The sequence below is a fragment of the Caloenas nicobarica genome, chromosome 18 (assembly GCF_036013445.1).
Source record: "Caloenas nicobarica isolate bCalNic1 chromosome 18, bCalNic1.hap1, whole genome shotgun sequence".
In the NCBI taxonomy this organism is placed as follows: domain Eukaryota; kingdom Metazoa; phylum Chordata; class Aves; order Columbiformes; family Columbidae; genus Caloenas; species Caloenas nicobarica.
In genome coordinates, this window is record NC_088262.1 from 6,114,674 (window position 1) to 6,140,685 (window position 26,012).

General features: G+C 38.8%; 1 protein-coding gene across 1 annotated transcript in view; it reads right to left on the minus strand.

Moving 5' to 3' along the window:
• CA10 (carbonic anhydrase 10) overlaps positions 1-26,012 on the minus strand; it is a 164,264-nt gene that overhangs the window by 83,096 nt on the left and 55,156 nt on the right. The window contains exon 5 of the mRNA XM_065647607.1: positions 15,325-15,467. Within this exon, the coding sequence (XP_065503679.1) occupies positions 15,325-15,467 (143 nt within the window). The remainder of the gene's footprint in view (positions 1-15,324; positions 15,468-26,012) is intronic.

Sequence of the window (26,012 nt, forward strand, 5' to 3'; positions counted from 1 at the left end):
GGCCTTCGTCGTTTGCAAAAGCCAGATGCTGAAAGCATTTCAGTCAAAGAGAAAGAAATAAGTCATCCACCCTCAGCACATCTACTACAAAAAGGCTGAGAACTTATAACCTGTTATTTGGAAACTTTATTTTACCTTTTTGTGACATTTAAAATAGTTCTAGCATGTTTGTAAACTAAAGCGAAGCCAGATTTGTAAAAAAAGACACCTAGAAAACACACAGTCACCATTAGTTTTTCATCCTTGTGATTTAAAGATTTTGGCTGAAGAATGTACTCCAGCATTTAGGTGGGTTTTTTTTGTTTGTTTGTTTGAGTTTTTTTAAAGAGAATTAGAAATTATAAACTAACAGCTTTCTGTGCCATAATATGGGCAAATTCAGACACGGGTGAGAGCCAATATTACCCATTTGACTTTGGTGGTGATTTAACCATTTATGCCCGACCTGATTTGTTTCCAGCAGCCCAGACAAACACCAAGAGGTGCTTTGGAAATTAGACAAATTCAGGCATAAACTCAGAAGTCTTTGCTGCATTGGTATGAATACAATCCTACTGGACAGTACTGTAAATATGATGATGTAAGTTAGTGAATAAGGCATTTACCCCTGGACTAGGGACTTGTGTTTTACCTGCATTTGCCTGGTTAATCTGGTCAGAACCAAAAGGCCAGAAAGTCACAAAATAACCCAAGGTTAATAGTTTTGAAATGAATCAGGTAAATGATTTGTGTTCTATGTGTGCAGCCTGCATGGCAAAGGTGCCATCAAAGTGTTGGGTCAAATCAAATAAATCAGTTAAAGTGCTATAAAATATGAATGCAGAGGGAATAGATGAGATCTTGATGTGAATAATAAAATAGTCTATAAGCTACCTGAAGTAAATCAATCTTCCTTTCATGCAGCAAATACAAAATGCAGTATATTTCATATTAACTGTGGCTGAAGTGAAAATATATTCAGATGAAGATACAATATTAGAAAGCTATTTAATCTAGTGGAGGAAAACACTGTCTTAAGTGGTCGTTTACTTCACAGAGGTCTAGGGGTCAGAGTGTTAAAAATAATTCAGTCCTTAAGATGCAAACAGACACTTGAAGTGATTTTGAAAGACACAGACTCATTCTGGTACTAAGTTCCATTGATGAAAACAGGGTTCAGAACATTTGTAAATCTTCATTAGGTATGTAACTATGCTAAAAATATGGTCCCAGAATTCTTACAAAGTTTCCTCTGAAAATTCTGTAATGAAAATGGCTCTATGTTTCAGAAAAAATGTTTTAATGGAATAGCTTTATTTCTCTTGAAACATTCTTTACTGTGACATTCATCCCTATTATGCAGAAAATAATAGAAATCACGTTTTTAATTAAAATAAGCAACAAGCATTTTGATGGAAAGTGCAATAGGGGAAAAAAGTGCCACCGAATCTATTTCAACCAAAAAACTCCCACTAAAAGCATCTGGCTTTTCTGACTGCTCTTTAAGAAAGAATTATTTTAGTTATATATAATCCGCTAGTCAAATTCATGCATGAAAAATGTTACATCTTTGGCAAAAAAAAGTACATCCATTTACAAAACCAGTCTTGGTTAACTCTAAATGATTTCAAAATTACAAAAGACAAGCATCCTATTCTATTTCCTTCAAATCAGTTCTCCATGTTATTCTGTGAATATTTGAAAGTATATTAATACAATTAATATAAAAAGCTACCTAAACATGTTTACTTTATGTTCATTATAGACTGACGAGACAAGAGTAAATGGAGAACAGTATTTGTGGATTAACCTTTGTGAGAAACAATCCAAATCAGTCTGTGAAAGCTTCTTTCCTAACCTGAAACAGGAACAAACAAGTCATGTTCCTTTTAGAGGGAAATGAGATTTTTCAAATAAAGTCAATATGTTTACTACCATTAGTCTTAGTTCCTGTTCCAAACGCGACAGTCGAAGTCCTCAGCACATTTTCAAATGACACGTGTCTTCCCAGAACATCCACACAAATACTGCCCGTTGCATTGTTTCACATCCAGGGCCCGACATCTCTTTGCGCCCTCCACCCTCTCTGCCCGGCGCAGACTCGTGCCTGTTTGCCCCAAACGGTTCGGCACAGGCTGCGGACGAGTGGTTCCCTTTGAACGTATTCCAGCGCCTGGAGACAAGACGCATCTTTCCGACGTGCATCCTTCCTCGGGATACCAGTGTCTGCTCAGAATTTGCCTGCTCAAGGAGTCAGAATACACCGAACAGTGTATTTGTCTGCATGCAGTTCTTGCAAATTCCCCAGGGGCTGCCAGGATGTGAACGCTCCTGCTGCCTCTCGTTGAGGCTCAGGAACGTCACCTCTCTCTGTCTAGCCATAATTTTAGCGATTCGGGATTTGGCCTAGATAAACTTAACAGGGCACAACGGATAAAGATATTCAAGGACAGGGCTGTGTTTCAGTAATACTGGTACAAATCCAGAATGATACTGGATTTATATTTATCTGAGACAAGAATGTAATGTACACGGGGGTTTTTTTGACAACACCAGTAGAATGTTTTTGTATGCATAAATGAGTAAATATTAGTTTCCCTAAAACACGTTGCTCTTGTAGAAATGATTAAAGAACAAGATGAAAGAAAAAAAAACCTCAGTCAACTACTACTTGGAATTGCTAACCAGATTTTTTCCTGCCTATTGCTTTATCTGATCAGTTCTGGTTTACAGCATACGGCTTCAATCCAAGCTAGTTACCCAACTTCTATTATTCCTTTCATATTTTCCTTTTGTAGAAGATACCGCCTTAAGGACTAATTTATAAGTGAGAAAGACTATGCTGTCATTCTCAGCAATAAACAGCAGAAATGTTGTCTTTGTGAACCACTGCAAAATATTAAATATTTCCTGAAAGTGTAAGTTTTCTTCCATTAATATTAATAGAAAATTATAGTCTTTCATGAGGGTTATTGGCCTATGATTTATTTTTCTGTCATACAGTTTGTGCCAGCGGTTAATTATAGTATCACTTAAGTGTCTGACTTGCACAAACAACCATGGTGATGTCCAACTACTATTACATGTGCCAGTAACTTGAGGCTGTAAAGCTGCAAGTGCAGTTTTATTCACCGATAGGAAGCCCCCCAGAAATCCGCAGGAGTTTATCAAATGGCTCTCTCTTGGAATAAGAAAAAAAAAAAAGAGACTCATCACATTTTAAAGAAAATACTCTTGGTGATAATGTGGTTTAGTAAATCGTAATTGCTAAAAAAGGCTGTCCAGTTTTAGGTAACCCATCATTACCGAAGCAATACTATCTGTGTAACAGAGATGCCCTAGCATTACAAATGTTGTGACTCACAAGACTCTTGCTTCTAACCTCCTCCTGAAAGTGGCAGAATGTTTCAGCCTCAAGCGTTTGTGTTAGGAAAACTTTGGAGTGCTGGGGTAAGTAGAGGTGAGGATACCATTGAAAAAAACCCAACAATAAAAAATCCCAACAAAACAAACAACGCAATAACCCCTACACCACAGAAAACAACAAACAAAAAGCCAAATCATGAAACATAGACAAAGGAAGTAGTAGCAAGAGCAAAAAAAAGAGTTGGGAATAAAGGGGCCTCTTGTGCGGGGGAGAGGAGGAAAGGACTATCCTGAAGAAGCTTCATAGCGATTCAAAGACAGACAATTTGCTGCTTTTATCCTAAGCAATTACACTGGAACTATCTCCTGTTACACCACATGTGACACAATGAAAGCCACCCACACTATTAAAAATGAGAAGGGAAGATCTGTTTGACAAAACGAAGGCAGCACTACAAAACTTCCCAGTCATTGCAAGACAAGGCAAAGAAAAGCTTTTATTGAATGTCGTGGCTTCTTGAGCACAGCTTCTCTTTGTGACGTGTTGCCACGCTTACAATAAACTGCTTTTGGGGTTTTCAAATGCCTCAGCTTTGCTTCAGTGTGTTTAATCACCTGCAAAAGCTGTTTATTGCCTTGTATACTTCCCCCATCATGAGCATTATCCTTTAAGTTTAAAGCTTTACGGTGAGTCTAAGCAGGCCAAATGATGCAAGGGCACCAGGAACGATCAAAGCTGCATGCGAGCACAGATGAAATAAATCCATAGCAGGACCACAGACCATGAAAACGGAAAGACAAGCTATAGCAATGCAGCGCAATGATTTCACGGGCACTCTGCTTATCCTTTAAAACGCACCCTTGTTTGTTGAGAGCCACACCGGCAATCTTATGTGCAACTATCAGAGAAAGATGTATGAATTCAGAGAAAATTATGAGGGATCCTGACAGACAAAGCCAGAAAGACTAATAAAGGGCTTTTTCTGTGTACTTTACTTCTGAAGGCTTCAGCTAAGGTGCATTGAAACAGCTGCAAACATAATAAAAAAAGCAGAACACTGAGAAAGTATTTAAATGAGAAAATGTGATATTACATAGAGTACTTCATTTATCAGTAGAGAAGGCCTACATGCACTTGTAAAGGACCTTTTCTAAAAGGATATCAAGACCAGGAACAATTAATCAAAGGGTTTTTAATATAAAAGAGTAGCTTTTCCTCCTGCAGCAGGCAGAGATAGAAAGGTGGCTGAATTCAATTCAGATATCTTTAAAGCTTTTTTGCAGGTATTTTTACTTTGATTAAGAACATAATAATATCAAGACATGCAGCAACTATGATGCTACTGAGTTTGATAACAAAGATACAAATAGTGGTCAGCATAACATCAAAGCAATGATGGTGACAAACCTATTTCAAAAGAAGTCCAGGGTCACTAGAATTCCCAACTTCTGTGTGGCCATTTTTTACAGAGGAGATGGAAAAAAGCCAGTGTGTCAAACAATGGAAAGATAAAGCTGACATAAATTGTATATTGGAGGCAAAAGCATTGGGCCAAATACCTTTTTTTTGTCTTTAATGTCCTGAAATATTTCCACACAGAAGGCATTTTATAGCTATTGACAATAAGGCTGCCAATTCTTGCTCAGTAGAAATTATAATTTTACTACTCCCCTGTGTGGTTTTAAAAAATTTTATATTCCTTTTATTTAGAAATTTGGCTGTTCAGTGACATTTCCATGCCAGGAAAATTCTAACTTCAATCTTTTTTTTTTTACCAGGCTTTTAATACATTTTGTGTATTCATCTTTTTTTTTTCTTTTGCTAAATTTTCAGTTGTGATTAATGAAATCCTGTAAGCAGCCACGAGTCCTTTGCCTAGTCCATGATTCATCTGTGTCCTAAAGCCACCAAAAAGTGGGACCAGTGGCAATTCCCTTTTACCAAACTAACTGGGATTGCAATGTGTACCCACAAGACTCAAATTGTATATTACAACTAAGTGAAAACTTTCAGTCACAACTGACTTACTTTAGATGGAAAATCTTTTTCCTACACTTTTAAATCCATCAGGAGTAAATGCAGAAAAGCCACCCAACAAGTGCTTAGCTCATTTGTACCTGCTGGCCAGCCATACCCAACTTCCTCTCCTTTCTTAGAAGTAATACTGGTAATGTCATATTTGTTACCGTATCTTGCTAGCAAATGAATTAAATTTGCCACTTAACCAAGCATGAAATTATGTTTTCAATAATAATTCAATAAAAGCTGCATAAGCTGGGAACAATTACATATCTCATTGAGGAATCCAGTATCACCAAAGGTGTCCATTTTAGTCATTAAATGAGGTGTGATTGCCCATCCATAGTGCATCAAGACAGAGAGCTGATAGCCCAGCTAGCTTCAATGAGCCAATAGAGGATGCAGGTAGTAAAGTTTATTGATTGGGCTCAAAATACCATAAAAAGCTAATGATATGTAACTTTCATTTTGCAAAAAAATTGCAAAACATATCTCTTTAATGCTTTGTGGACTCTTGCTAACATGGCAGATCTTGAGATGAGAACTATCCTTCTCATTTGGGAATTGCTGTGCCAGTTTCTTTCTTGTTTGCAGCCAGTTTCTGTCTGTTCTAATTGGGTGCTGGTCCTCGTGCTCTCTACAGTAGTATCATTTTCATAATATCTGACGTGCAGAACTCTCTGTCTTCTCATGGTATTAAAAAATGGTTGCAGTCAGACTAACAGTAATATTTATAAAGTTTGTTGTAATAATTCGACATACTTAATATTTCATGCAGCACAGCTGTTTTATTCTCCCATTCCATACACCGGATGCTGTAATATTGTTCCTAATGTATGTGTGGAGTGTTCAGTGACAGGCTGCTGCACAGTTCTATCCCATGCAGCTCAACAGCACAGCTCTCTCCCCAGTAATCACCTCTGTGGTGCTCACAGGTCGTCCCAAACCTTCTAAAGAAGACAGATGGTATCTGGCAGAGGCAGGAAGAAAAGTCCAAGCACTGGCACACATTTTGCTCCTCCCAGTAGTTCCGCTTTTTAGGAATCTCTTTAATAAATAGTTCACTGTACATCCCTTTCCTCATACGATTAGTGATGGAGGGCACAATGGTGCACTGAAAAAGGACAAACGTTACTAGACAAAGGATTTTAGATGTTGAAACGGATATGTGGTTTTACAGCCAAAGGGCTTTCAGGAAAAGACAAGTCTAAGTGGAAGAGAGGATATGAGCAAAATCTATTGGCCAAAATAACACTTAATCCTTTCAGTGAGATAATCAGAGAGCCCAGAACTAGCTAAGGAAAGAGACTGCATGGAGAATACCTCATTATTAACAGCATTATCAGAGATCTGGAAACGAAACAGGTTTTTATCCAAAGAATGGTAGAGATGCAAGTGAAATACTCCTTGACTTGTGATGATTTCTGAGTTCGGATCTAGTGCCTTGTAGAGGTTTTCATTAGCACAGCCTCCAGTGACCAAACATATTTTGGAGTTCACGGTCAAGAATCTATTCACAACTGTGTTTCTGATTTTATATTTTTTGCTTGATTTGAGGGGGCTGGCGGGTGATTGTTTGCAGTCCAGGCAGCAATACATATAACATGATAGTCATAGAGAATAAAGGATTGGTCCTTCCATGAGGATATTAAGCCTTCACTTGCAGAGGTGAGCATTCATCATGAAACTGGTCTAAGACTTCTTCCTGATCAATAATTTCTCCTCTTCCCTTGCACTGTTTTGGGAGAGTAGGAACAGGAGGTGATAAAGCAGCTGGACACTTATAAACATCTTGGTGATATTTGCAGTGATATTCTAAGGGGAACTGAGTAAAGCTTCAACTTCAAACAGCATTTAAAGAACATGACATTTGGAAAAATATCAGTCCATTCAAACATCCTGAGCTGTTTAGGCAGAAGTTTCCCCCAAACCACGGAGACGAATGCAGAGAAACCCACCTCAGCTGTTTGAGCTCCAGACCAGCTGTGAGTGCCAACTCAGATTCCTTGATCCATAATTTGAGCTGATACCTCTGCCTGTTCTTCTGTGAGCCAGCTCTGGTACTTCTGAGCAGATCTCTTGTAGTGCACCATTGGCCAGTGGGACTGACGACACAGCTGGGAGCGGATTTTAGCTGTGACCTTGCTCAGTGTACGTACAGTGGCCCTTACACGTGTCCTTGCATTGCAGTTTGCAATGGTTCTCAGAAGGCTTAGCAATGTTTAGCTCCCTAACTAGAATTTATCACGATAGTAAGAAAACAGCAGACCATTTATATTCAAATGCTGCTGCATCTTGTAAACCATGTTTTTCTAGAAGAATGAAAACAACTTGAGTGAGACACTCCTTGGGTACATTAAGTTTTTTATCCACGTGATGTTACATCCTTATTAGTTTATTATTTTGCTTACAATGTTGAGTTCTTAGTGCTGTACTCCTTGAAAGGTATTGAAAATGATGCATTCTCGCTGGAGAAAATAGCAGACAAACACTGATGTGCAAAATGGTGATGTTAACAGCAGCAATCTACAGGATATGCAATTCCTTTCTTTAATATACATCTACCTGTGAAATTCCCTGTTACATAAGTCCTTAGCTTTGATAGCTTCTGCCTTCACAGACACACACTGCTTGCAATAAGATGCCTATGACAAAGAGCTATTGGAAATAATTCAGCATAATAGTAACAAACTGGTTGTTGACTTGTTTCCCACTTTCCCTGCACTAACCCCAGTATCTGCTGGCCACTTTCATCTAACTTTACTTTGACAAAGAAGAAGAAATCTCAGTGTTTTGTGAAAATGGTGTAGAAGAAAAGACCAACCAATTTTGTACTGAGGAACAGGCAGGTAAAACTCAGGTATTACAGACTGCTGTTAGCAGCAGGCAGCTGGGCAATCAGCAGGCGCATTTGCAGGCTGGCTGGCACAAAGGAACTTGGAAATAGCCACAGCATTTTCTGCCTTTTCCTTCTAATGGAGGGGATCTGGAGTAGTGGAGAAGCGATAATGGGGGACAGAGGCTATAAAGAAGCTAAAATGAGATTCTGTAGGAAACCAGGCTGCGTTATTTTTTCTGTTTGTGGAACACTTTGTGTTAACAGAAGATTTGTCAAAAAGAGGCCTCCCAAAAGGTCAAAGATGCAAAAATCATTTACGGCCAGCATGTAGCTACCTCAAGGATTGAGGACGTTTGAGTGATGACAAATGAGTAAGTAGATTGCACAAAACTTTGCATGATAATAGAGGCCTATTCCATCTGAAATTTGATCACAGATGCTGGCATACATCCCTGTGCTTCCAAACAGTATCCTTCCGTAACTATATATATACATAAAAGGAGTGTGGTGTAAGCACTATAAAAAGCCTGGATACAACATCCATCTGGTCATGGGTAGACAGTGGCTTACTTGCATTGAGAAGATTTCAAACAGACAAGATAAAGTGCCAAAGTTTGAAGCCTGAAGTTGAGATTTAGAGGCACGGATTTACTGTTGGGTGGCTAACGAATCCGAGAATCTCTCCAGTATCACTGCCTTCCATCCATGCCAAATCCAGCTTGGTAGTGAGGTTCTGGGTGCAGAGTTTCTCTTGCTAGTGGTCAAATCTGTCCCTGGGCAACACCAAACGAGAAGACTTGTTTAACAGTGTTTCTGTGCTTTAATTGAGCAATACCTAGTAAATAGCCTCATATGTGTCAAACAGGGAGTTACATCCCAATCCATCTTTGGGCTATTGAAACCCTGGCAGCCCGTCGTTTTTAGTAACACACTGAAAGAGAAGATCATTATTTGCATCAAAATCTTAAGTCACTCAAAAGTAGCTATTAATGTCCATCATATAAATAATACGCTTTACAAAAACTAAACACAGAAATACATTTATTTGGAAGGGCTGTGATGACAGCAAAAGTACATTCGTGTGATTAAAAATGATTCGCATTTTAATCCTTTTTTTTCAAAGGCTTCTTTGCACAGTGCATTTGAACACTATTTTGGGTCTTAAACAGTCCTAGATGAAATAGGACTAGACAAAATACTTAGTTAAGGCTAAATACTTAGTTAAGGCAAAGTATCTTCAAAGGAGCTTTTAAGTGCCAGCTCAGCAGAGCTAAGCTGCCCTTGGCATAGCCCTGGAAGATGCTGTGATTTAAAGTCATATCTGTGATATATTTCTTTGCACTGTTTGTGTGGCAAGGAACAGAGGACTGAAGAGTGTGAGTAGAGGGGTTTAATACTATCAAGAGCAAATTATGATGTTGATACGCTCTCTCCAGCTGCTGGCTGGGGCACAGAAGGATATGGGAGTTAAGGGTACACCCATTACTTTTTACTGCACATCCAAAGAAAGTAAAGAAACACAATTTGTCCTTATTAACCCTTGCCTGCTCTTCTCCTTCTCCTTCCTTCTCATCCTTAATATATATATATATATATACATACCTCGAATATATCTATGTGGCAACATGCCATATAAGTCAGTGTATTCTATGCAACGTCCTCTTCTGCTGAATAGAGACAGGCGGCACTGAGTTGTTAAAATAAATAAGAGTGCAGTATGCAGTACATTTTCCTTTTTCTGAGCAGTATGCCACAGGTTAGAGATTAGCACTACTTATATTTATATGATGTATGTCTTCAACTTGATCCCAAAAGTGGCTTTGAGAAAGTCAGACTTTGTGAATTCATAACATGGAAATAAAGAGTCATCTTTTTTAAAAAAACAGAATTATTTTTTAATAGTCACTTCAGATGCTTCAACTGCCTTTGTGAAACAACCCCCTCGGGGTATATGAGCACCTATATGAGCTCCCTTCAGATGGCTTTAAGCTGTGATGGAAGTTATACAGATTTAAGTTCAAGATAACTTTACTGAAGTCATCTCTTTACCTATTCACAGCGTTATTCAGAGCTGGAGGTGATGCAATGGAGACAAAACATAAATTCAAAAAGTCAACAGTTTATTGACTTCCTTTATAAATGATGCTCTTTTTTTTTTTTTCAGACTGATGGTTTAATCAAATGTCTTAAAGTGAGTTTTTGGATTCTGAAAAATTCCAGAAAATAGATGGCAGAAGAAAGCTTATGTGTTCCTTCGCTTTCATCTGACCACTGAAATGGTGAATAATAGGATACAGCTTTAGAAAAAGGAGATAAGCTAAGAGTCTCATTACATACGCACAAAGGTGTACACACAAACACACTTATTTTTCCTATAAGACAAAGGTTCTAAATTGAGACAGGAAAGATGAACTGGATCCTAGAGAAGGCTCATGAAAATGGGACTGTTATGTATTTGGTATTTTCTACTGATGTAAAAAGTTTCTACATTTTTTTCCTATTCTTTTGTGCAAGTTTACAAAAGGAAATGTTTCTTTATTTTAATCATCCTCTCCACATTTGCCAGTTGAAACAGACTCCCCAGTAATTTTTGGTATTCAAGTTCCTTCTCTTTTTTTTTGGTTTAAAAGCTAAAATTACCATTGTCAGACCTACATCGATAGTCTGGGACTGTTTCTCATTCAGGGACACAAGCAATAACTTGATAAAGAAGTGGAGGTAAAACTATTCTGTTATAATTGCTTTCATTTTAAAGTTACCTCAAACAAACCATAGTTACAGATTCAAATACTCACCCAGGTGACACAGAAGGCTACCATACAGCTGAGCAATACTACTATGAGCTCTGATTTACTGTCTCTTTCTGTGCAGGAACAACATATCCCGAATAAAAAAGGGGTACATGCAAAAAGATTATTTTCTCTTTCCAATTTTTTGCAAGGCCTGCAACCCCCTGTAATATACACTGTCCCTTACATTACAAGTTTCTTACACCCAGTTTTTGTACATTTTCCTCCTCTGCTCCAAAACAAACTACCGATGGTTCTCCTTAGCCTGTTGAGTGACACGTGGCTTAAATACCCGCACTCCTTTACCATCCAGATCTCAGTTTGATGAGGAGCTGCTGATCCACAGATTTGGTTTTGCTTATTAGATACAGTTCATTGACCACTGCTTCAGTTTTTTCCCTTAAGCTCCTTTCTAGCATCTAATCCTAAAATACACAGATTAATTCTCCTTTCTATAAGCAAACCGTGCCTGCTTCAACCTTCAACAATCAGCGATTAACAATACCAGGAGCAAAACAAATGAACTTGCACTTCTCCCCAACACCGAACTGCCACTCAAAATTCTGAATGGCACATTTGACTGCCACAGCAATTTGTATCTCACCCTGGGAGCAATGTTATTTATCCCTGTCTTTTCTCACTTACAGCAGAATCGACACGTGTCTATTAGAAAGTAGCTACTCCAACTGCGAGACAGGCAGAAATCTCTAACAAATATATGGTGATTTCTTGATTACATTCAGTGTGAAAGGGATATGTGACTAAGAGAACAGTCATCTGTCATGCTGGAGACACAAAACCAAAAAAAAAAAGTTTCGCAAGCATCAGACTTGCAATTATTTTGTGCTCCAGCCATAAAGCAGGTCTACTCTTACGTGAATGAACTGATGATAAGTCAATGTGGATCTTGATTTATTTCCTGATTGCTTTCACTTACTTGGGGTTGCTGCAACCCAACGAACTTCCAGTCCATCACTTTAGCCATTTTGGATGAAAGTCCGAGTTAGTTAAAAAAAAGGAAGAGAACCTTTTCCCAGGTCGCTCAATGGCTGCGTCCAACTCCAGTTCATCAGGATCTGGGGCTTTTCCCAGCTCACACTTCAGAGCTGCCACCAGCAGCCAAGTAAACAAGTCACTTTAACCTGCTGGTTTCATTTCATGTTCGCTTACTAACACAACCGAGAACATGCAATACCATAGAAGTATCAGAAATGTCAAACAATTATTTAAGGAGCAATACTATATTTCATTTTTTATTCATTAAAGTTTTTGATGTTTGTATGAGACTTTTGACTTTCTAAAGCCACTCTAAATCAAAACATCATATTATTAAGCCCTCTAAAAATTCATCACAAATCAGTTTACACATGACATTGATGTCTTATTGCTATCTATTCCTCCTGGACCATTTCTAACACTTCATTTTTTATATTCCTGCAGTGCTGAAATATGGTTCACACTAGTATGTGTCCTTTTAGTAATCACCAAAGCAAAGCTTGGGAGTTGTCATATATGGCACTCTTGAGAAAAATGCTAGTAATACTCTGAATTGATTGAACAGCATGGAATCAGAACTAGCTGGCGAAGAAACCATTTAACTGATTTCAATTCATAAATCTCTTTTCTCCTATCCTATTTTAGTTTAGAAACTGCTAAATATCGCCATTATCTCATGATGCATAGAATGAATCAATTATTTATAAAGATATTAATTTAAATAATAAGTGTTTGCATTCATTAATGTCACATATGAGAAAGCAGACTTATGGATCTTACTGAGGAACTTTCATTTGTGCACACTGAGCTAGACAATGTACATAACAGTCTTCGGCCAGCAGATATCGATTTATCTATTTCCCCAGAGGTCAACATCAGGTACAATGGCCTTCCTTCTCTTAAAAATAAGGGGATTTTAAACAGAACTTCACCTGCTTTAAATCACAATTTAAGTCCTTCAGCGTGACCTAAAATGATTAGTAAGACACAGTATCACGTGACAAGGTTTAATTAACTGGAGGGATGCACTTAAGAGTCTAAAGCAAATGCTGTTACTTAACACATTTTTAGGGGGAAAAAAAAAATAAGGATGGCCATGGCCAAGAACTGTAGTTCAGTCTTGAAGAATCTTGGAAATAAGGCTTTGGAATTTAATTCTGCAGATAATCAGGAGATCAAAGATAGGTGGGCTACAGGTCAGTCAGGGGACAAATTTTGGGGGACCAAAGGCGGAACTCTTGGTGAAGAGAGACTGTCAGCACTGGGAATGGAGGAGGAAATCCCAGCAGAGGAGAACTGCAGTGGCAGGTGAGGTGGTTTGTTTATCCACTACTAGTAGTAGCACATGCACGACAGTCCAGAAATCCAGGTTCCGGAGGCTCAAACCTGTGGTGCTTGCTGCCTAAATGTCACTAGACTGCAGTGGCTCATCAGTAAGTTAATTCTTTTATCCTGTTGCTGATTGCCTTGATGCTTATGTGAACCAAAGAAAAAAAAGCGGAGGAAATAAAATGGTGTTTTTCTTTGTAACAGAGTGGAGGAGTGTGATTTGCATATTAATAAAGGTTTGTATTGTTTATTAAAAAGGACTGTTTATCTGAAATGGGTTGGATGTTAAACTGACTAAAATGGATAATCAAGAGACAAAGCTGGGCCTGAGAGAGAACTGAAACTTAGGGAGTTTCCTCAAAAATCAGCTTTTCTTCTGGGGAATTTATCTGCCTGTAAACTCATTAAATATCTTGTGCTGAGATTCTGGATCTTAAAATCCAATTATCTGTATCAATGATATTCAGCCTTCAGGACCTGAAAAGCTACTTTCTGAGGAAACAGGGGAGCACAAACATAGAAAACAACACAGCACAATTCAGAGTAGCATCTGATGATGCTTGAATTGTAAATCGCATGACCTGATATCGCACTGCATTGTTGGACTATGTCATACTGTAATTTATAAATAATCTGAAATATGTCAGCCTTTACATAAATAGCAGAATCAACAAAAGTCTTTTCTGTATCAAAATGACAAACCTCAATGCATTTCTGTTTCGAAAGCAAAAATGATACCCCCATTTTAATAATTTCTGTGATGAAGCTTACATGGATTCTCATGTTTCTGTACATGTACCACCAGAATCTCCATGGGAAGTACAGAGCACATTCCTGACATCTCGAGCTGTTTCCAGCAGAAATCTCATTTGTCAAAACAAGATAAGATAAATCATTTTGAAATAACCTTTTGGTAGAGTCTCTGCTTGTTCGGATATTGTGAGTCACAATGCCTTTTCATCTGCATTGTTCTGTATTACAGATTGCATAAAAGAGAACTGCCTGCATGGAATAAGCAACAAAATCTGTAAAATATATGTACACATCCCTCAGACAACAATCTTCACCCATTTGCAGAGCATCATTTTGTCAAGATTGTTTCCTGCCTCCACCTTTAATCTACATGGACTGGCCTCGGAGTCGCGGTGCCTGAGCCACAGGTATGTACGTTATTTATCCCAGAATGACTCTGGTTTCATACCTCAGTGTATTAGGATATACTCTCCAAATATGGGCCAACAAGATACAGTCTGGTCAGAAATAGAGGTTAATAAGCTGTGGCAGTCACTTTGCAACAAGAAATCATAAGCTGGTTTTAGATAAGTAAACCAGTCTTCCCTAACCTATCATTTCCATCTGATCCAATATTCTCAGAGATTTACTTATGATCTATTAAAATGTTTCCATTTTGTTTTCTAGTTAAAATATGTGGGAAGTCCAATAAAAAAAAATCTCACGAGTGCCAAAATGCTCTAGACAACATAGAAAGTAGATTACTTTTTGAATACATCCATCTGCCTGTCCCATGCTGAGATATATATCTCCTAGTTTCTTTTATTTCATAACATAAAGAAGCTCATTCAGCCCTTCCTACCCCCTAACATGGTGGCACTGCAATGATATCCTCATTTAGATAAATAAAAGAAGGTCCTGGCCATCTCAAACAACACTTTTAGAACAGCACCTTTAAAATGCCATTCAGGAAGAGCAGCAAATTGAATTATAAATGTAGAGTTTCTAAGTGAGATGCTATTCTTCCAGACGGCAGAGTTTCAAGTAACAGTTAATATGAAAATATAAATATGTGCCAGAAGACACCTAAAAATTTATGGTTTCTATCTCTCCAGCAGTGATGAAATTGTGTGATTTGCAAAGCACTATGTTGTTACTCTGCCTCAGAGCTGACTGAGATAAAAGTGTACATGCTTTAGAAACATAAAATATAGCAAATGTTTTTAAGTCTACTAACTTCTTGTTTTGATGGCAGAACATGATAGAACACCTACCTTTCTTCCCCCTGTGTTTATGCGAAGTGGAGTTAAGAAGGGATCAAAAATCATATGGCTGGTTTCAATATTGACAGGTGACTGCCTTTTCCCAACAGAGCAAAGATTCCAAGCTGAGTTCACCAAACCCCAAAAGGAGGGAACTGCAAAATATAAAAAAGTGCAAGTTTAAGAAAAGTCTGGAAAGACTACAGAAATACATGCAAGGCAGACCGCCAGATAATTAAACTTGTCATATTGTCTTGCACACAGACACTGAAACTGAGAACAGGCAAATTCATCTAGGACTTCAAATTTAAAACTTCATACACAATGACCAAAACATATTGTTTCAGGTATTTTTGTATCAGAAAAGAAGGTCGTTTTTCTTTCCTCTTTTGAAGGTACCTGCATGTAATCTCAGATTCAATAATAAACAGCTCCTTTGCTGTATTATAGGATACTTACTGAGCATTAGAAATGTGTCTCATTTGTCCTTATGCTAATTTTGCATACAGACAATGTGTCGGACCGAAGCTCTGCTATTTTTTAAGTCTTTGTGTTTAGAAGTATTCATTAAAAACCACAGAATTATTATAAGACAAGCTAACACACTGTGAACCAGAGGACAGGCTTGCAGTCTAGACAGGTTCTACTAATTTCTGTTCCATTCACCCAAACCTTTCTTTAGTCAAAGTTTTGATAGAAAAAAAAATTGTTGGAAAAGCCAGACTCTGGTGGTGGCGAAGGATAGTTCCTCCCTGCATGTGCAATGGTTTGGAACATGGAGGAACCCCTGATTTTTACAAGCTGAGTTACTTTCTGTACCCCTCATTAGAAAAAATGTGTTGTAACCATCGACTGCTTCTCATCAGGCTGAAGGTTCATACTGCATGTAATCTGCAATTCATAGACAAGATCAACCTGAACTTCTCGGTGCTGAAAAAATTTCTGACTGATTAAAGAGCAAGTAACAAGATACATAAAGGACACATTTGTGTCTGCAGATTTTGTGTCCCTCTGAAGTATTTAAGGGAACTTTTACTTTATCAGAACTATTCTGTAGGTTTGTGTAGCAGGTGGAAATTTCACAGGTGCAAATGCTGATGCCTTTTTTGGCTTTATTTTTTCTTTTCACATTTTGTTTAAAGTTTTCATAACCTTTGAGCCTCAAAGCGTTCTTCTAATCTAGAAATTGTGTGTGATTGTCAATGGGGCTGAGTCCGTGGGGAGCAGCGCAGGTGTTTTGCCCAGAGGGTGGAGCTGAAAACCCACCAGCTGCTTATAAAAAGCTTTTTGGTTGCTGTAGTTAGTTGTATGCAGGATTTTGCAGTCTGAGTGTCTGCTTCTGCTTGCAGTTTTTGGTTACTCTGGTGGGAGTTCCATAGAGTGTTGTCTGGATTTGGACCTCACATTTGTAGTAGACTTAACTCATTCGGAAGATATTCCTTGGAGGGGAGACAGGTGGAAAATACCTTCTGAGTAGCGTAGCCTCAGGAAAATGGCTGGTCTTGGTGAGTGTTTGCTTATCATGTTTTATAGAACAGCTCAGCTCCTTTTGCCCTCAAGGTCTGAGCATACTTAGGTGTAAAACTTTGGCTGGGTTAATACGTAGCTTCACGGAACTTTTCTACAAGATATACTTCAGGGTTCTTTTTGGACTATTGCTTGCACAGCAAAACTTCAACACATGCCCACATCAAATTATGTCAGTAATCTTTTATTTGAACAATAAACCCTGTGTACAACCACCCTGTAGAAGGTCAGATGCAAGGCCTCTAAAATAAGTTTTGTGTGATCAGCAAAATGAACAGGTAGTATGTTCTTAAAAATTTATTTGGCGCCTCTGTTTAAGTTTCCAGTCAATTCCCACTTCCACTGGAGACTTCCAGGACTGTAGAAGTTCCCAGAGCACGCTAAATGCTAGTGCTAATGCTTTGCACCACATTTATTTTATTCATTTTCAATTAAAAATAAAACAGACCTCAATTATTTGTGTTTTTTTTCTTAGGAGAAACACCATATGATCTCACTTCACTTCTTGTCAGAGAGAAAATCTCTCTTTATGAAGAGGCACAAGATAAAAGTTTAGGTTAACTGAGATACCTGGTTTCCCTTGATAAATCCCTCTGTGTTGTTATTTTAAAAAGGATGAAAGTGTAGAGCTGTAGGTTCAAGATGGAAAACATTAAAAGGGAAATCTGTTGCTTCAATGTTTTCTAGCATTACTAAAACAATATTTTGAGCAGAAATAATTTTGTTATTGGCAAAAAAGAATTATCTAGCAAACTTTTAAAAAACCAACTAAACAAACTAGATAAGGTGAGTACAACAAAATGGCAAGCCAACCAGGGAAGTCCATTATCTTCAAGTTCATATTACTTAAAGAATTTATGATGTAACTGAGATTGTCCCAGAAAAGCTGCAGTGGAAAACAGATGCTATGAGGTGATGTTTTATAATGTTATTTCTGGTTTTGCCAGGGAACCCTTGCATTCTGTGCTATGCATGTCCCACCAGCCTATCACCTGGAAGTCAAGAAGGGGGAGATCTGCACTGCACGGCTTGGACTTGTCACCCAGACAGATAAGTCTGTGTTACGATCTTTGATTTCTTCCTAAATGCCCAGGGTGCTTATGCTGAAGAATATCTCCAGAACATGGTTGTTGCTACTAGCTCTGTATTTACAGTTAGACAGAAAGAAAGTGCAGCAATGCTAAAGTTACCTCAGTGATCAGAATGACTTTGCTTATGCTTCAACTGAAGGTTAATTAAGGATGACTGACCTAAGACTGCACATCTAAGTTGACCAGTGGATGGGGATATTAGGCAATATTAATGTCTGATTACATTTAATTAAAGTAATTAGTGCTGCTGCTTAGATGCTAAAAGTAATAGAAAGGTAGTCAGAGCCATAATGGAAAAATCCGAGGAAGCTTCATGTAGGAAACCAAGGCTTAAATGAAACACAAGTACTGAATTAATAGGAAAACATATAAAAATATTTGTTATTTTATTATTCCAGCTTAGCTAACAGACAAGGTTCTCCTGGGGTTAAGTCATTAATGAAACAGCATCTCCTTCCCCACAATTATGTTGCATTTCCATAAAACTCTAGTCGTTATGAGTGAGAATCTGCTGCATTTTTGTGTGGGGAGCTCTGAAGCGCTGCAGACAGCAGCCTGGCTCCTGCGCTGGGTGGCAGCGACTCTTCCGGGCCAGTTTGCATGCAGCCCACATACCAGCTCACAATCTCATTTAACAAGGTTTTCTGGCTACTGGTTATTCTACCAAAAGTTTCTGTACACTGATCATGTCATCTCTGCCTTCATCTATAAATCCCCCTAAATTTAAACGGGTTGAGAGCTGAATTGTTGCAAACATGTTACATAGACATAAGGTGGGTTTTGTCTGATCAATGTCATGCCTTTCGCCTTCTCATAACAGAAAGAAAATTGGATAAATTCAAAGATTATTTCCTCTGTATGTTGGCGCACTATGGACAACAGACCTTGTGTGTGTATGTTATAAGGGGAGGAGGTGAGGGGGATTATATTTTATACCTCTGCAAAAATCTCTGACATCCTTATGCAGTCAGTATCCTGTCACAGCTGCTCCTTTTTTCAATTTACTGGGAACAATTTATATTGAGATATATAAAGATGCTCTACTATCAGCATGACACAATAGAATGAGGGATTCTGATGGCTTTTACCCAACCTATGCATAACAGTCAAATAACAGTGGCTAGAACAATAAAGCAAGGATTGAATGCTATTCTCGTTGTGATGAGTACCGAGGATTTCCCTAAATAAATACAAGCCTCCCCTTTCCAAAGAAAAGCGATGAGGGAACAGTGTCCCATAAGGATGCCCTTCTGTAGGTAAGGCAAACTTGCAGATAAGTGTAATGGTCCTGTGTGCCATGGGTGGTGGTGGACAGGTAACCATCTGCCTCCACGCAGTGAGAGGATGGGACCAGAGGTGCATGCATGTGTACCACATCTTAATTAGTTGATCTTAGAAAAGAAATTACGCTGGACTCAAAGGTTTAGGTCATGAGAGGGTTGTGGATTGTTAAGCAGTGTCTCCTACTCGCTTGTCTGGCTATCAAGGGCTTATTTATAAAAAAGTTTCTCAGCATTCTACCCCATACTCTGTTTCTGCATCTTGCTCTTAGCAAAGCCACAGAGAGTTTGTAGCTAGAATCTCTCTGAGGCTCTTTCTGAAGGGCCCTTGTGATGCTCTGACTGCAATAGTCTGGACTGGCTCAGAGAAGAACAGAATCATCACTGGGGGTGGGTGAGATGAACCTGTGCTCCCAGCACGCCCTGCTCTGGGGACCGAGCGCTCCTGGGGTTCATCCTGCCGCAGAGCTGCCCCGGCCGTGTCTGCGGCTCCGCGCAGGTCCTGGCTGTGTTCTCTGCTCTGAAATGACTGAGAAAGAGAAGAAGGCCATGACCCACCTGGTGAAATGTTACCCCATCAGCTCTCAACTACACAATCTAAGGTCTCCTTACAGGTACTTGTGCTTAGTGGAACTGTGCTGGCAACTGCAGAGAGTGGCTCTGCAAGATTTCTACCCCAAAATAATAACCTTTGTTTCTAAGCCATAAAACATACCAGAATTTATATAAGATGAAATCCTGACTCTCTCCCTGCTTTTCTTCTGATGTAAGGCTCTGATCTCTGTTTTGTGCCATGATGAATCACTGGTAGGAGCCACTTTCAGAGGTCCAAAGTATCCGAAATTTCTCCCTCTCCCTGCTCCACCCTCCTGCTCATACATTTGTGCTGCCTTCCCAGGTTCTCTTAACTCACAGCTCATTTTTGCTAAGCTAACTTTTGTTAAAAGTGCTCAAGCTTGGCAACGCACATGATTTATTACTGCTTTGGGAACAAAAGCAAAGAGCAGGCAGGTTTCATGCACAGCAGGCAAATAATTTCTATCATTGCCAGGTTTTGTAATATCCAGTAAATATCCCCATATTTCTCAGTACGGCTCCCCAGTTCAGGGCAGAACACAGTAAGACTTTCTACTATGTTCCTTCTGTTGCCTCAAATAAGTAGATGAGATAGTAAAGCAGCAAATCAAATAGAGAGTAAGATATCCGGAAGAAAAGCATATTTTAAAAAGCTGCCACCCTCAGAACTAGATACAAATGGAGACTGTCGTGCCATCAACCTCCTGTCTACCTTGTGTGTCTCACTGATCTGATGATCATGATTTGGGAACTTGGAATAAGTAGGACATTAAAATAGTGTTTGTGCAAACCTTTTGCTGAGGAAACAACCTCTGATTTAGCTCTGAGCAATGCAGGGACATTGGTTTAGGAGTAACTATAGAAGCAACACTTTGTATAATAGATACTGTACTACGTTGAATTCAGCATCTTTATAGGAATGAAAACCCTTATGTAGTTGATTTTGTGTAACCCAATGAAGAACTACATAAAAATAAAGAAGCTTGTTTAAAAAAGAACACCTGAATGGTGAAATGGACACTGGAATTGCCAGAATATAAGCTAAATTTGAAGGCCTTATGTTTTTATCCTAAACCTTTGTTTAAATAGGGCCAAGAAGCCAGGAAGCTTGGACAGAAAAATGAAGGAGGTGGCTAGAAGAGAGCATCCTTTAAAAAAATGGTGTCTAAATAGGAAAAATGGAAAAGATTATGAACTCTGACAAGTTAAATAGAAAACTAAAATAAGACAAGTGAAAAGAAGATACTGAAGAACAATTTTCTAAAGGCATAAAAGCCACTTATAACTTTTTTCAAGTCTACGAGAGGCAAGGATCCTGAGTGAGTCTGTAGCTGATGATCAAGTTGTAAAAGGAGCACATGAAAGATTATGTAGCAGAAAAGCTATATCAGTTATTTTCCTGATTGCTCACAAATGTGCCTAGGGAGGTTCCCACACAGGAGCTTCTTTATGGGGAACGAATCCGAGAAAGTGTCTCAAAATCAAGCATCAGAAAAATGACTTTTAGTAAAAATTGATAAAATGAACAAATTCATTAGAGTCAGTTGGAACTCTAGTAGGAATGCCACAGTGACTTGAATTGCCAAAATCCTCACTTAAAATCTGCATCAGTCTCTGAGAGACTAAAAGCAGCAAATGTGATCTAATTTTTGTGGTGGTTATTTTTCCCAAGGTATCTGCTGCTGGTCACTGTCAATAATAGGAGATGCAGTTGAGCCAAGACAGTAAAGTTATTTCTGTGTTGCACAGCACTAAGACTGTAACTTCCTCTTTGAAGTTTGCTCAACTTTTAAGAGCACAGAGCTTCTGAATTTAAGTCACTCTAGGGTTCAGGAGTTTAAAAGGAGTCAATTTATTCATGCAGCAGATCCTTGTTTATATATTTAAGCTTTAACATCAGCCCTGGCAATAGCGTAAAACACAATCAGATTGTATTTGTGCAGCAATTATTCTTGCCCTGTGTAATTACTGGTCCTGCAGATAAAATCTGAAGCTACTTTATTGAAGCTGGGAATTGAAACCACAGAGAGAATCAGCTATCTATGTAAATCAATAAAGCAGTCCATTAATTATTTCCACCTACTCAACTTGAAAAAAATTACCATACTAATGCCTCTGGATAACCACATGACCTGCTCTGCTTCTACATAAAAGCCAAATGTAAAGCCATAAAGGCTTTGAGAGATAAATCAGGGACGCCAAAGAAATGCCAGAGTATAGAATGGCATTCATATAAGTAATTGGTCACAGAAATATCCAGACTGCAGTAATATTAGACGCTATCATGATGGTTTCAAATTTGAGAACGGAAAGTATTCTGATTTCTTTTGAAGAAGCAAAAAGTTGACAGCTGAAATATATCCTCAAGAGTAAGACAGCATTACCATTATTCAAAAGATGGTTAAAAATATTAAATTTTTTCACCAACAAACCTTGAAACATATGAAAAAAATGAAAACTGTGAAGAACTCTAACAGCATCATGTTGCATACTGCTAATTTCATACTGGTCTATTCAAATGTCATCACCCCTCTGTATGAAGGATTCTCAATGACAGGAAAGGTTCAACGACTGCACTGGCTGAATGAGAAAGAACAGGAAACCTGAAGAAGGAGGAGTTAAGACTCTGGAAAGATGCTTTCTTCTAAAAAGTGTTAATTTTCTGCTATGTCTTTAATAGAGACATTCTCCAATACCCTCTTCAATTTACCTTTTAAATTATAGCTACTTACTGCTGCCTAATTAAATATTTTCTTCAATTAAGAGTATTACCTGGAAAAAAAGTATTTAGCAATCACAATTAGTGACCTCTAACCTTGCAAAGCTTTTGCTTATTTTCATCTACACATTTGGGATACCAGTGTAGAAAAGAGAACCACTTCTTTCGTTACACCAATTAAACCAGAATAATTCATTTTTATCAATTACATTAATCTTAGGGTAAAGAGCAGTTATACAACAGCATGTAATACGATTTTTCTCTGCCACATTGTGGTGAATAAACACATATACTAAAACTATACCATCAAATACTACTTTAATGTTTTGCAAAAATATAAGTCAGCTGCTTAAAAGGTACTTATAGATGATTTTCATATCCTCACTTCTTTTTGCATTCTTAATATGGCAGGAGTAGGAAGGGATGTATCTATAGGCAGAGCTATATACAGGGCAAAACTAAGCATCTTGAGTAACAATCTTCTAGAGCCATTGTTACTACGATTCTGAAAATATAATGTACTCTTCTCATTCCAATCAAAAGGATGTACAGTCTTGGGGAAAACTGTCTGTCTAATGTTAGTGAAGTTCCTGCTGCTGGAAGATTTAGCATAACTATGTCAAGAAATGGAAATGAAAACAGGTTAAGGACAGTTTGCTTTAAAGGTTAAAAAGAAAGTGGGATGTTTGGATTTGGCACAGATTGCTCATTGGAATGTCTGTCTTGGGTAAAGGAAATCCTCGGTAAAAGAGCTGAAAATGAACCTAATCGGGTCTGGTCAGTCCCTCAGTCAGGAATCACTTCCAGGGTTCAAGGAGGAAGAGGTTCCTTCAAGAAGGAACAAGTTTGCAATCACAACTGAGTTTACCTGATACTCATTGTAATTTGGGAGGTGGAAAAGAGGGAGGATTTGCCCTGGATTTAAATGCAGAGTGAAAAGGAAAAAGATGAAATGCAAAAAAGCTGTGATGGTCATTCTGCCCTTTAAAGAAGGGCTTCACAGTGAAATACAGGCAACCCAGGTTTTGAGCTGTCAGATGATCTCTGAAAGTAACCTTTCCTTTCCTCTTCACGCTTCTTTATCTTTTGTTTTTCTGTTTGTGCTGTGGTTCATGCTGTAAAACTGAGGACTTTGGCTGTTACTATTAAAATGAACGACTTCTGAGGCAGAGGGAGTGAGATCTAAGGTTTTAAAGAAGATCCAGAAGAAAAGCTTCACAGAGATGAAATTGGAACACAGGAGAAAGTTCTTCAGAGAAAAGTAATTTGGAACTTATTCTTTTAAGGAAAGGGGAAAGATTGCTTATCCAGCAGATAACTTGAGCTCTGTTCTGTAGATTCAGCTTTATTTTAATGTCTTTGGGATACCATCGATCCTTTTCCTGAAAAATATAAATGAAAGAAGGAGCTTAAAAAAATCACAGAAGACAGCATCTTTATTCCATCAAAAGTGCTCTTTCTGGATATCCCAGTGCTTCACAGCATACTGTTACTAAAACAAACATAACTCTGGGGTAGTAAGTTGGAATTTAACTGCTTCTTGTCAAATTCTCTCTGTCTGCATCTGTTAGCACTTCCTTTGTTAGGATGAATATAATGAGCGTCACATGCTGAAACCGTAGGGCAATAAGGGATTCAGGTTGGAGAAGGCAGGCACTGCAGCGTAAGGGTCACGTGTAAGGAGCATCCAGTAAGGGTTAACCCGTCCCATTCTCCAAAACATTTGTGTGTGTGACAGCGGCTTCTGGAGAACTACTCATGGCTACGTACTGCTTTGGTTTCCCAGAAGACTCTTACAGCTAATGACAGCAAGTGACGCAGAAACATCCTGGCTCTGCTGACTTGCAAAGACAAGTGAGGAGCAAGCACAGAGTTCACCACTGAGCGCTGCAGTTCGTATCTGCAGTGACAGTTCAAGGCAGAAACACTGATGTTCTGCGCTCTGGTATTTTCTAGAGTAATCAGATTTCTCTGACCCCACTCCACGGGGCTCTGGCCCTGCCTGGGGATGCTGCTTCCACTGTGAGATTACCAAAACTCTGTAACTTTTGATTGTGCTTGCAAAGGCCAGAAGTCCTTAGGACAGCTGTTATCCACATCCTCCCTTCTCAAACTCCAAACCCGCTTCTGTTTGTTAGAGCTATTGAGATGGGTTTGTCCATGGTCCTGTTGGCTTTTGTAGCAAATGCAAGGCAAACACTACATGCTTACTCAAGTTTTTGCACACCTATTAATCAAACAAGTTTTCTGTTTTTAATATCCTTTCTGAACTTGCCATTATTAGGAACTCCTCTGTCATTGGATTAATTGCCATATGTGCTGCTCAAATGTACTGCAGATTTTCTAATGACGAGGTCATATTTCAAACCTTTTGGTCCGTTAATGCATTCAGTTTCGAATTCTGCTGTGAATCTGAGCTTCCAAACAACCTTGTTGATCTTGCTGAGGCTGCTTTTCAACAGAGATACAGCAAATGAAACTGCTGAGTTCTGCTGTCAGCGAGGAAACATTTTGCAAATATATTGGTTTTCACAAGGCTGTGAAGGTTCTTAAATACTCACCTAAATGCGTATTTAATGACACCAGTAAGTGTTTTCTCATTTACTTTGAAGTTTCTGTATTTGCAGTCAAATACAGAGCAATGTTTTGCAGCACTCCCATCAGACAGGCTAACTGGGAAGGTTCTCAAGCTGGTTTTGTGTGCAAACAACAATAAAAAAGACAAGCCCCCTCCAACCCCTCGAAAAACAGAAGGGGAGGGGGAGGCGGGGAAGGCAAGCACATAAATACTCAAGGCATTGCTTGGGAGTGGAGAAAGAGGGGAGAAAGTGCTGGATGCGAGGGGAATAGGTTTGGGCACGGATCTGGAAAGCAGTGCAGGGGAAGAGCAGTACAGAGTGGGGGGGTGCACACCATCCGCTGCCATTCTACACCTGGTGAAAAAACAAAGATAGCCTGCAAGCTTCAGCAGCTACAGATTCAGCCTGTAGGGGCTGAAATTTATATTGAACTTAGCACAGAATACACATTTTTTGATCTCTACTCTTATATCCTTTCGCTGCCTGAATTTTAAATCGACTATCTGCAAAAATTGCTAAATATATCTATGTATCTTATTTAGTTACATTACAGGTACTAATAACACGCTGGTCAGAGAGGAGGAGGGACACTGTTAGTGTAAGCCAAAGGACCAGAACAGTATGGATAATATAAAGATGGAGGATAAAGGAACTATCTCCCCTCAGTGTTGTAGGGTGACATTTTTGTGTTCTTGCTTGACCCCGATACTGTTATTGCTGTTTCTGGTCTGATCGTGCCTGATCTCGCTGTGAACACACACACACGCACAGACACAGCGACACCCCCAAATTGCTTTGGAAGCTTCTGACTGCAGACGACTATACAACTCAGTCTAGCAACTGGGTCGTAAGATCAAATTTGCTCTGAATGCATCAGCAAGAGTTGATGCAGGTAATGGGCAAGGAATGGATGCTCCTTATTGATTTA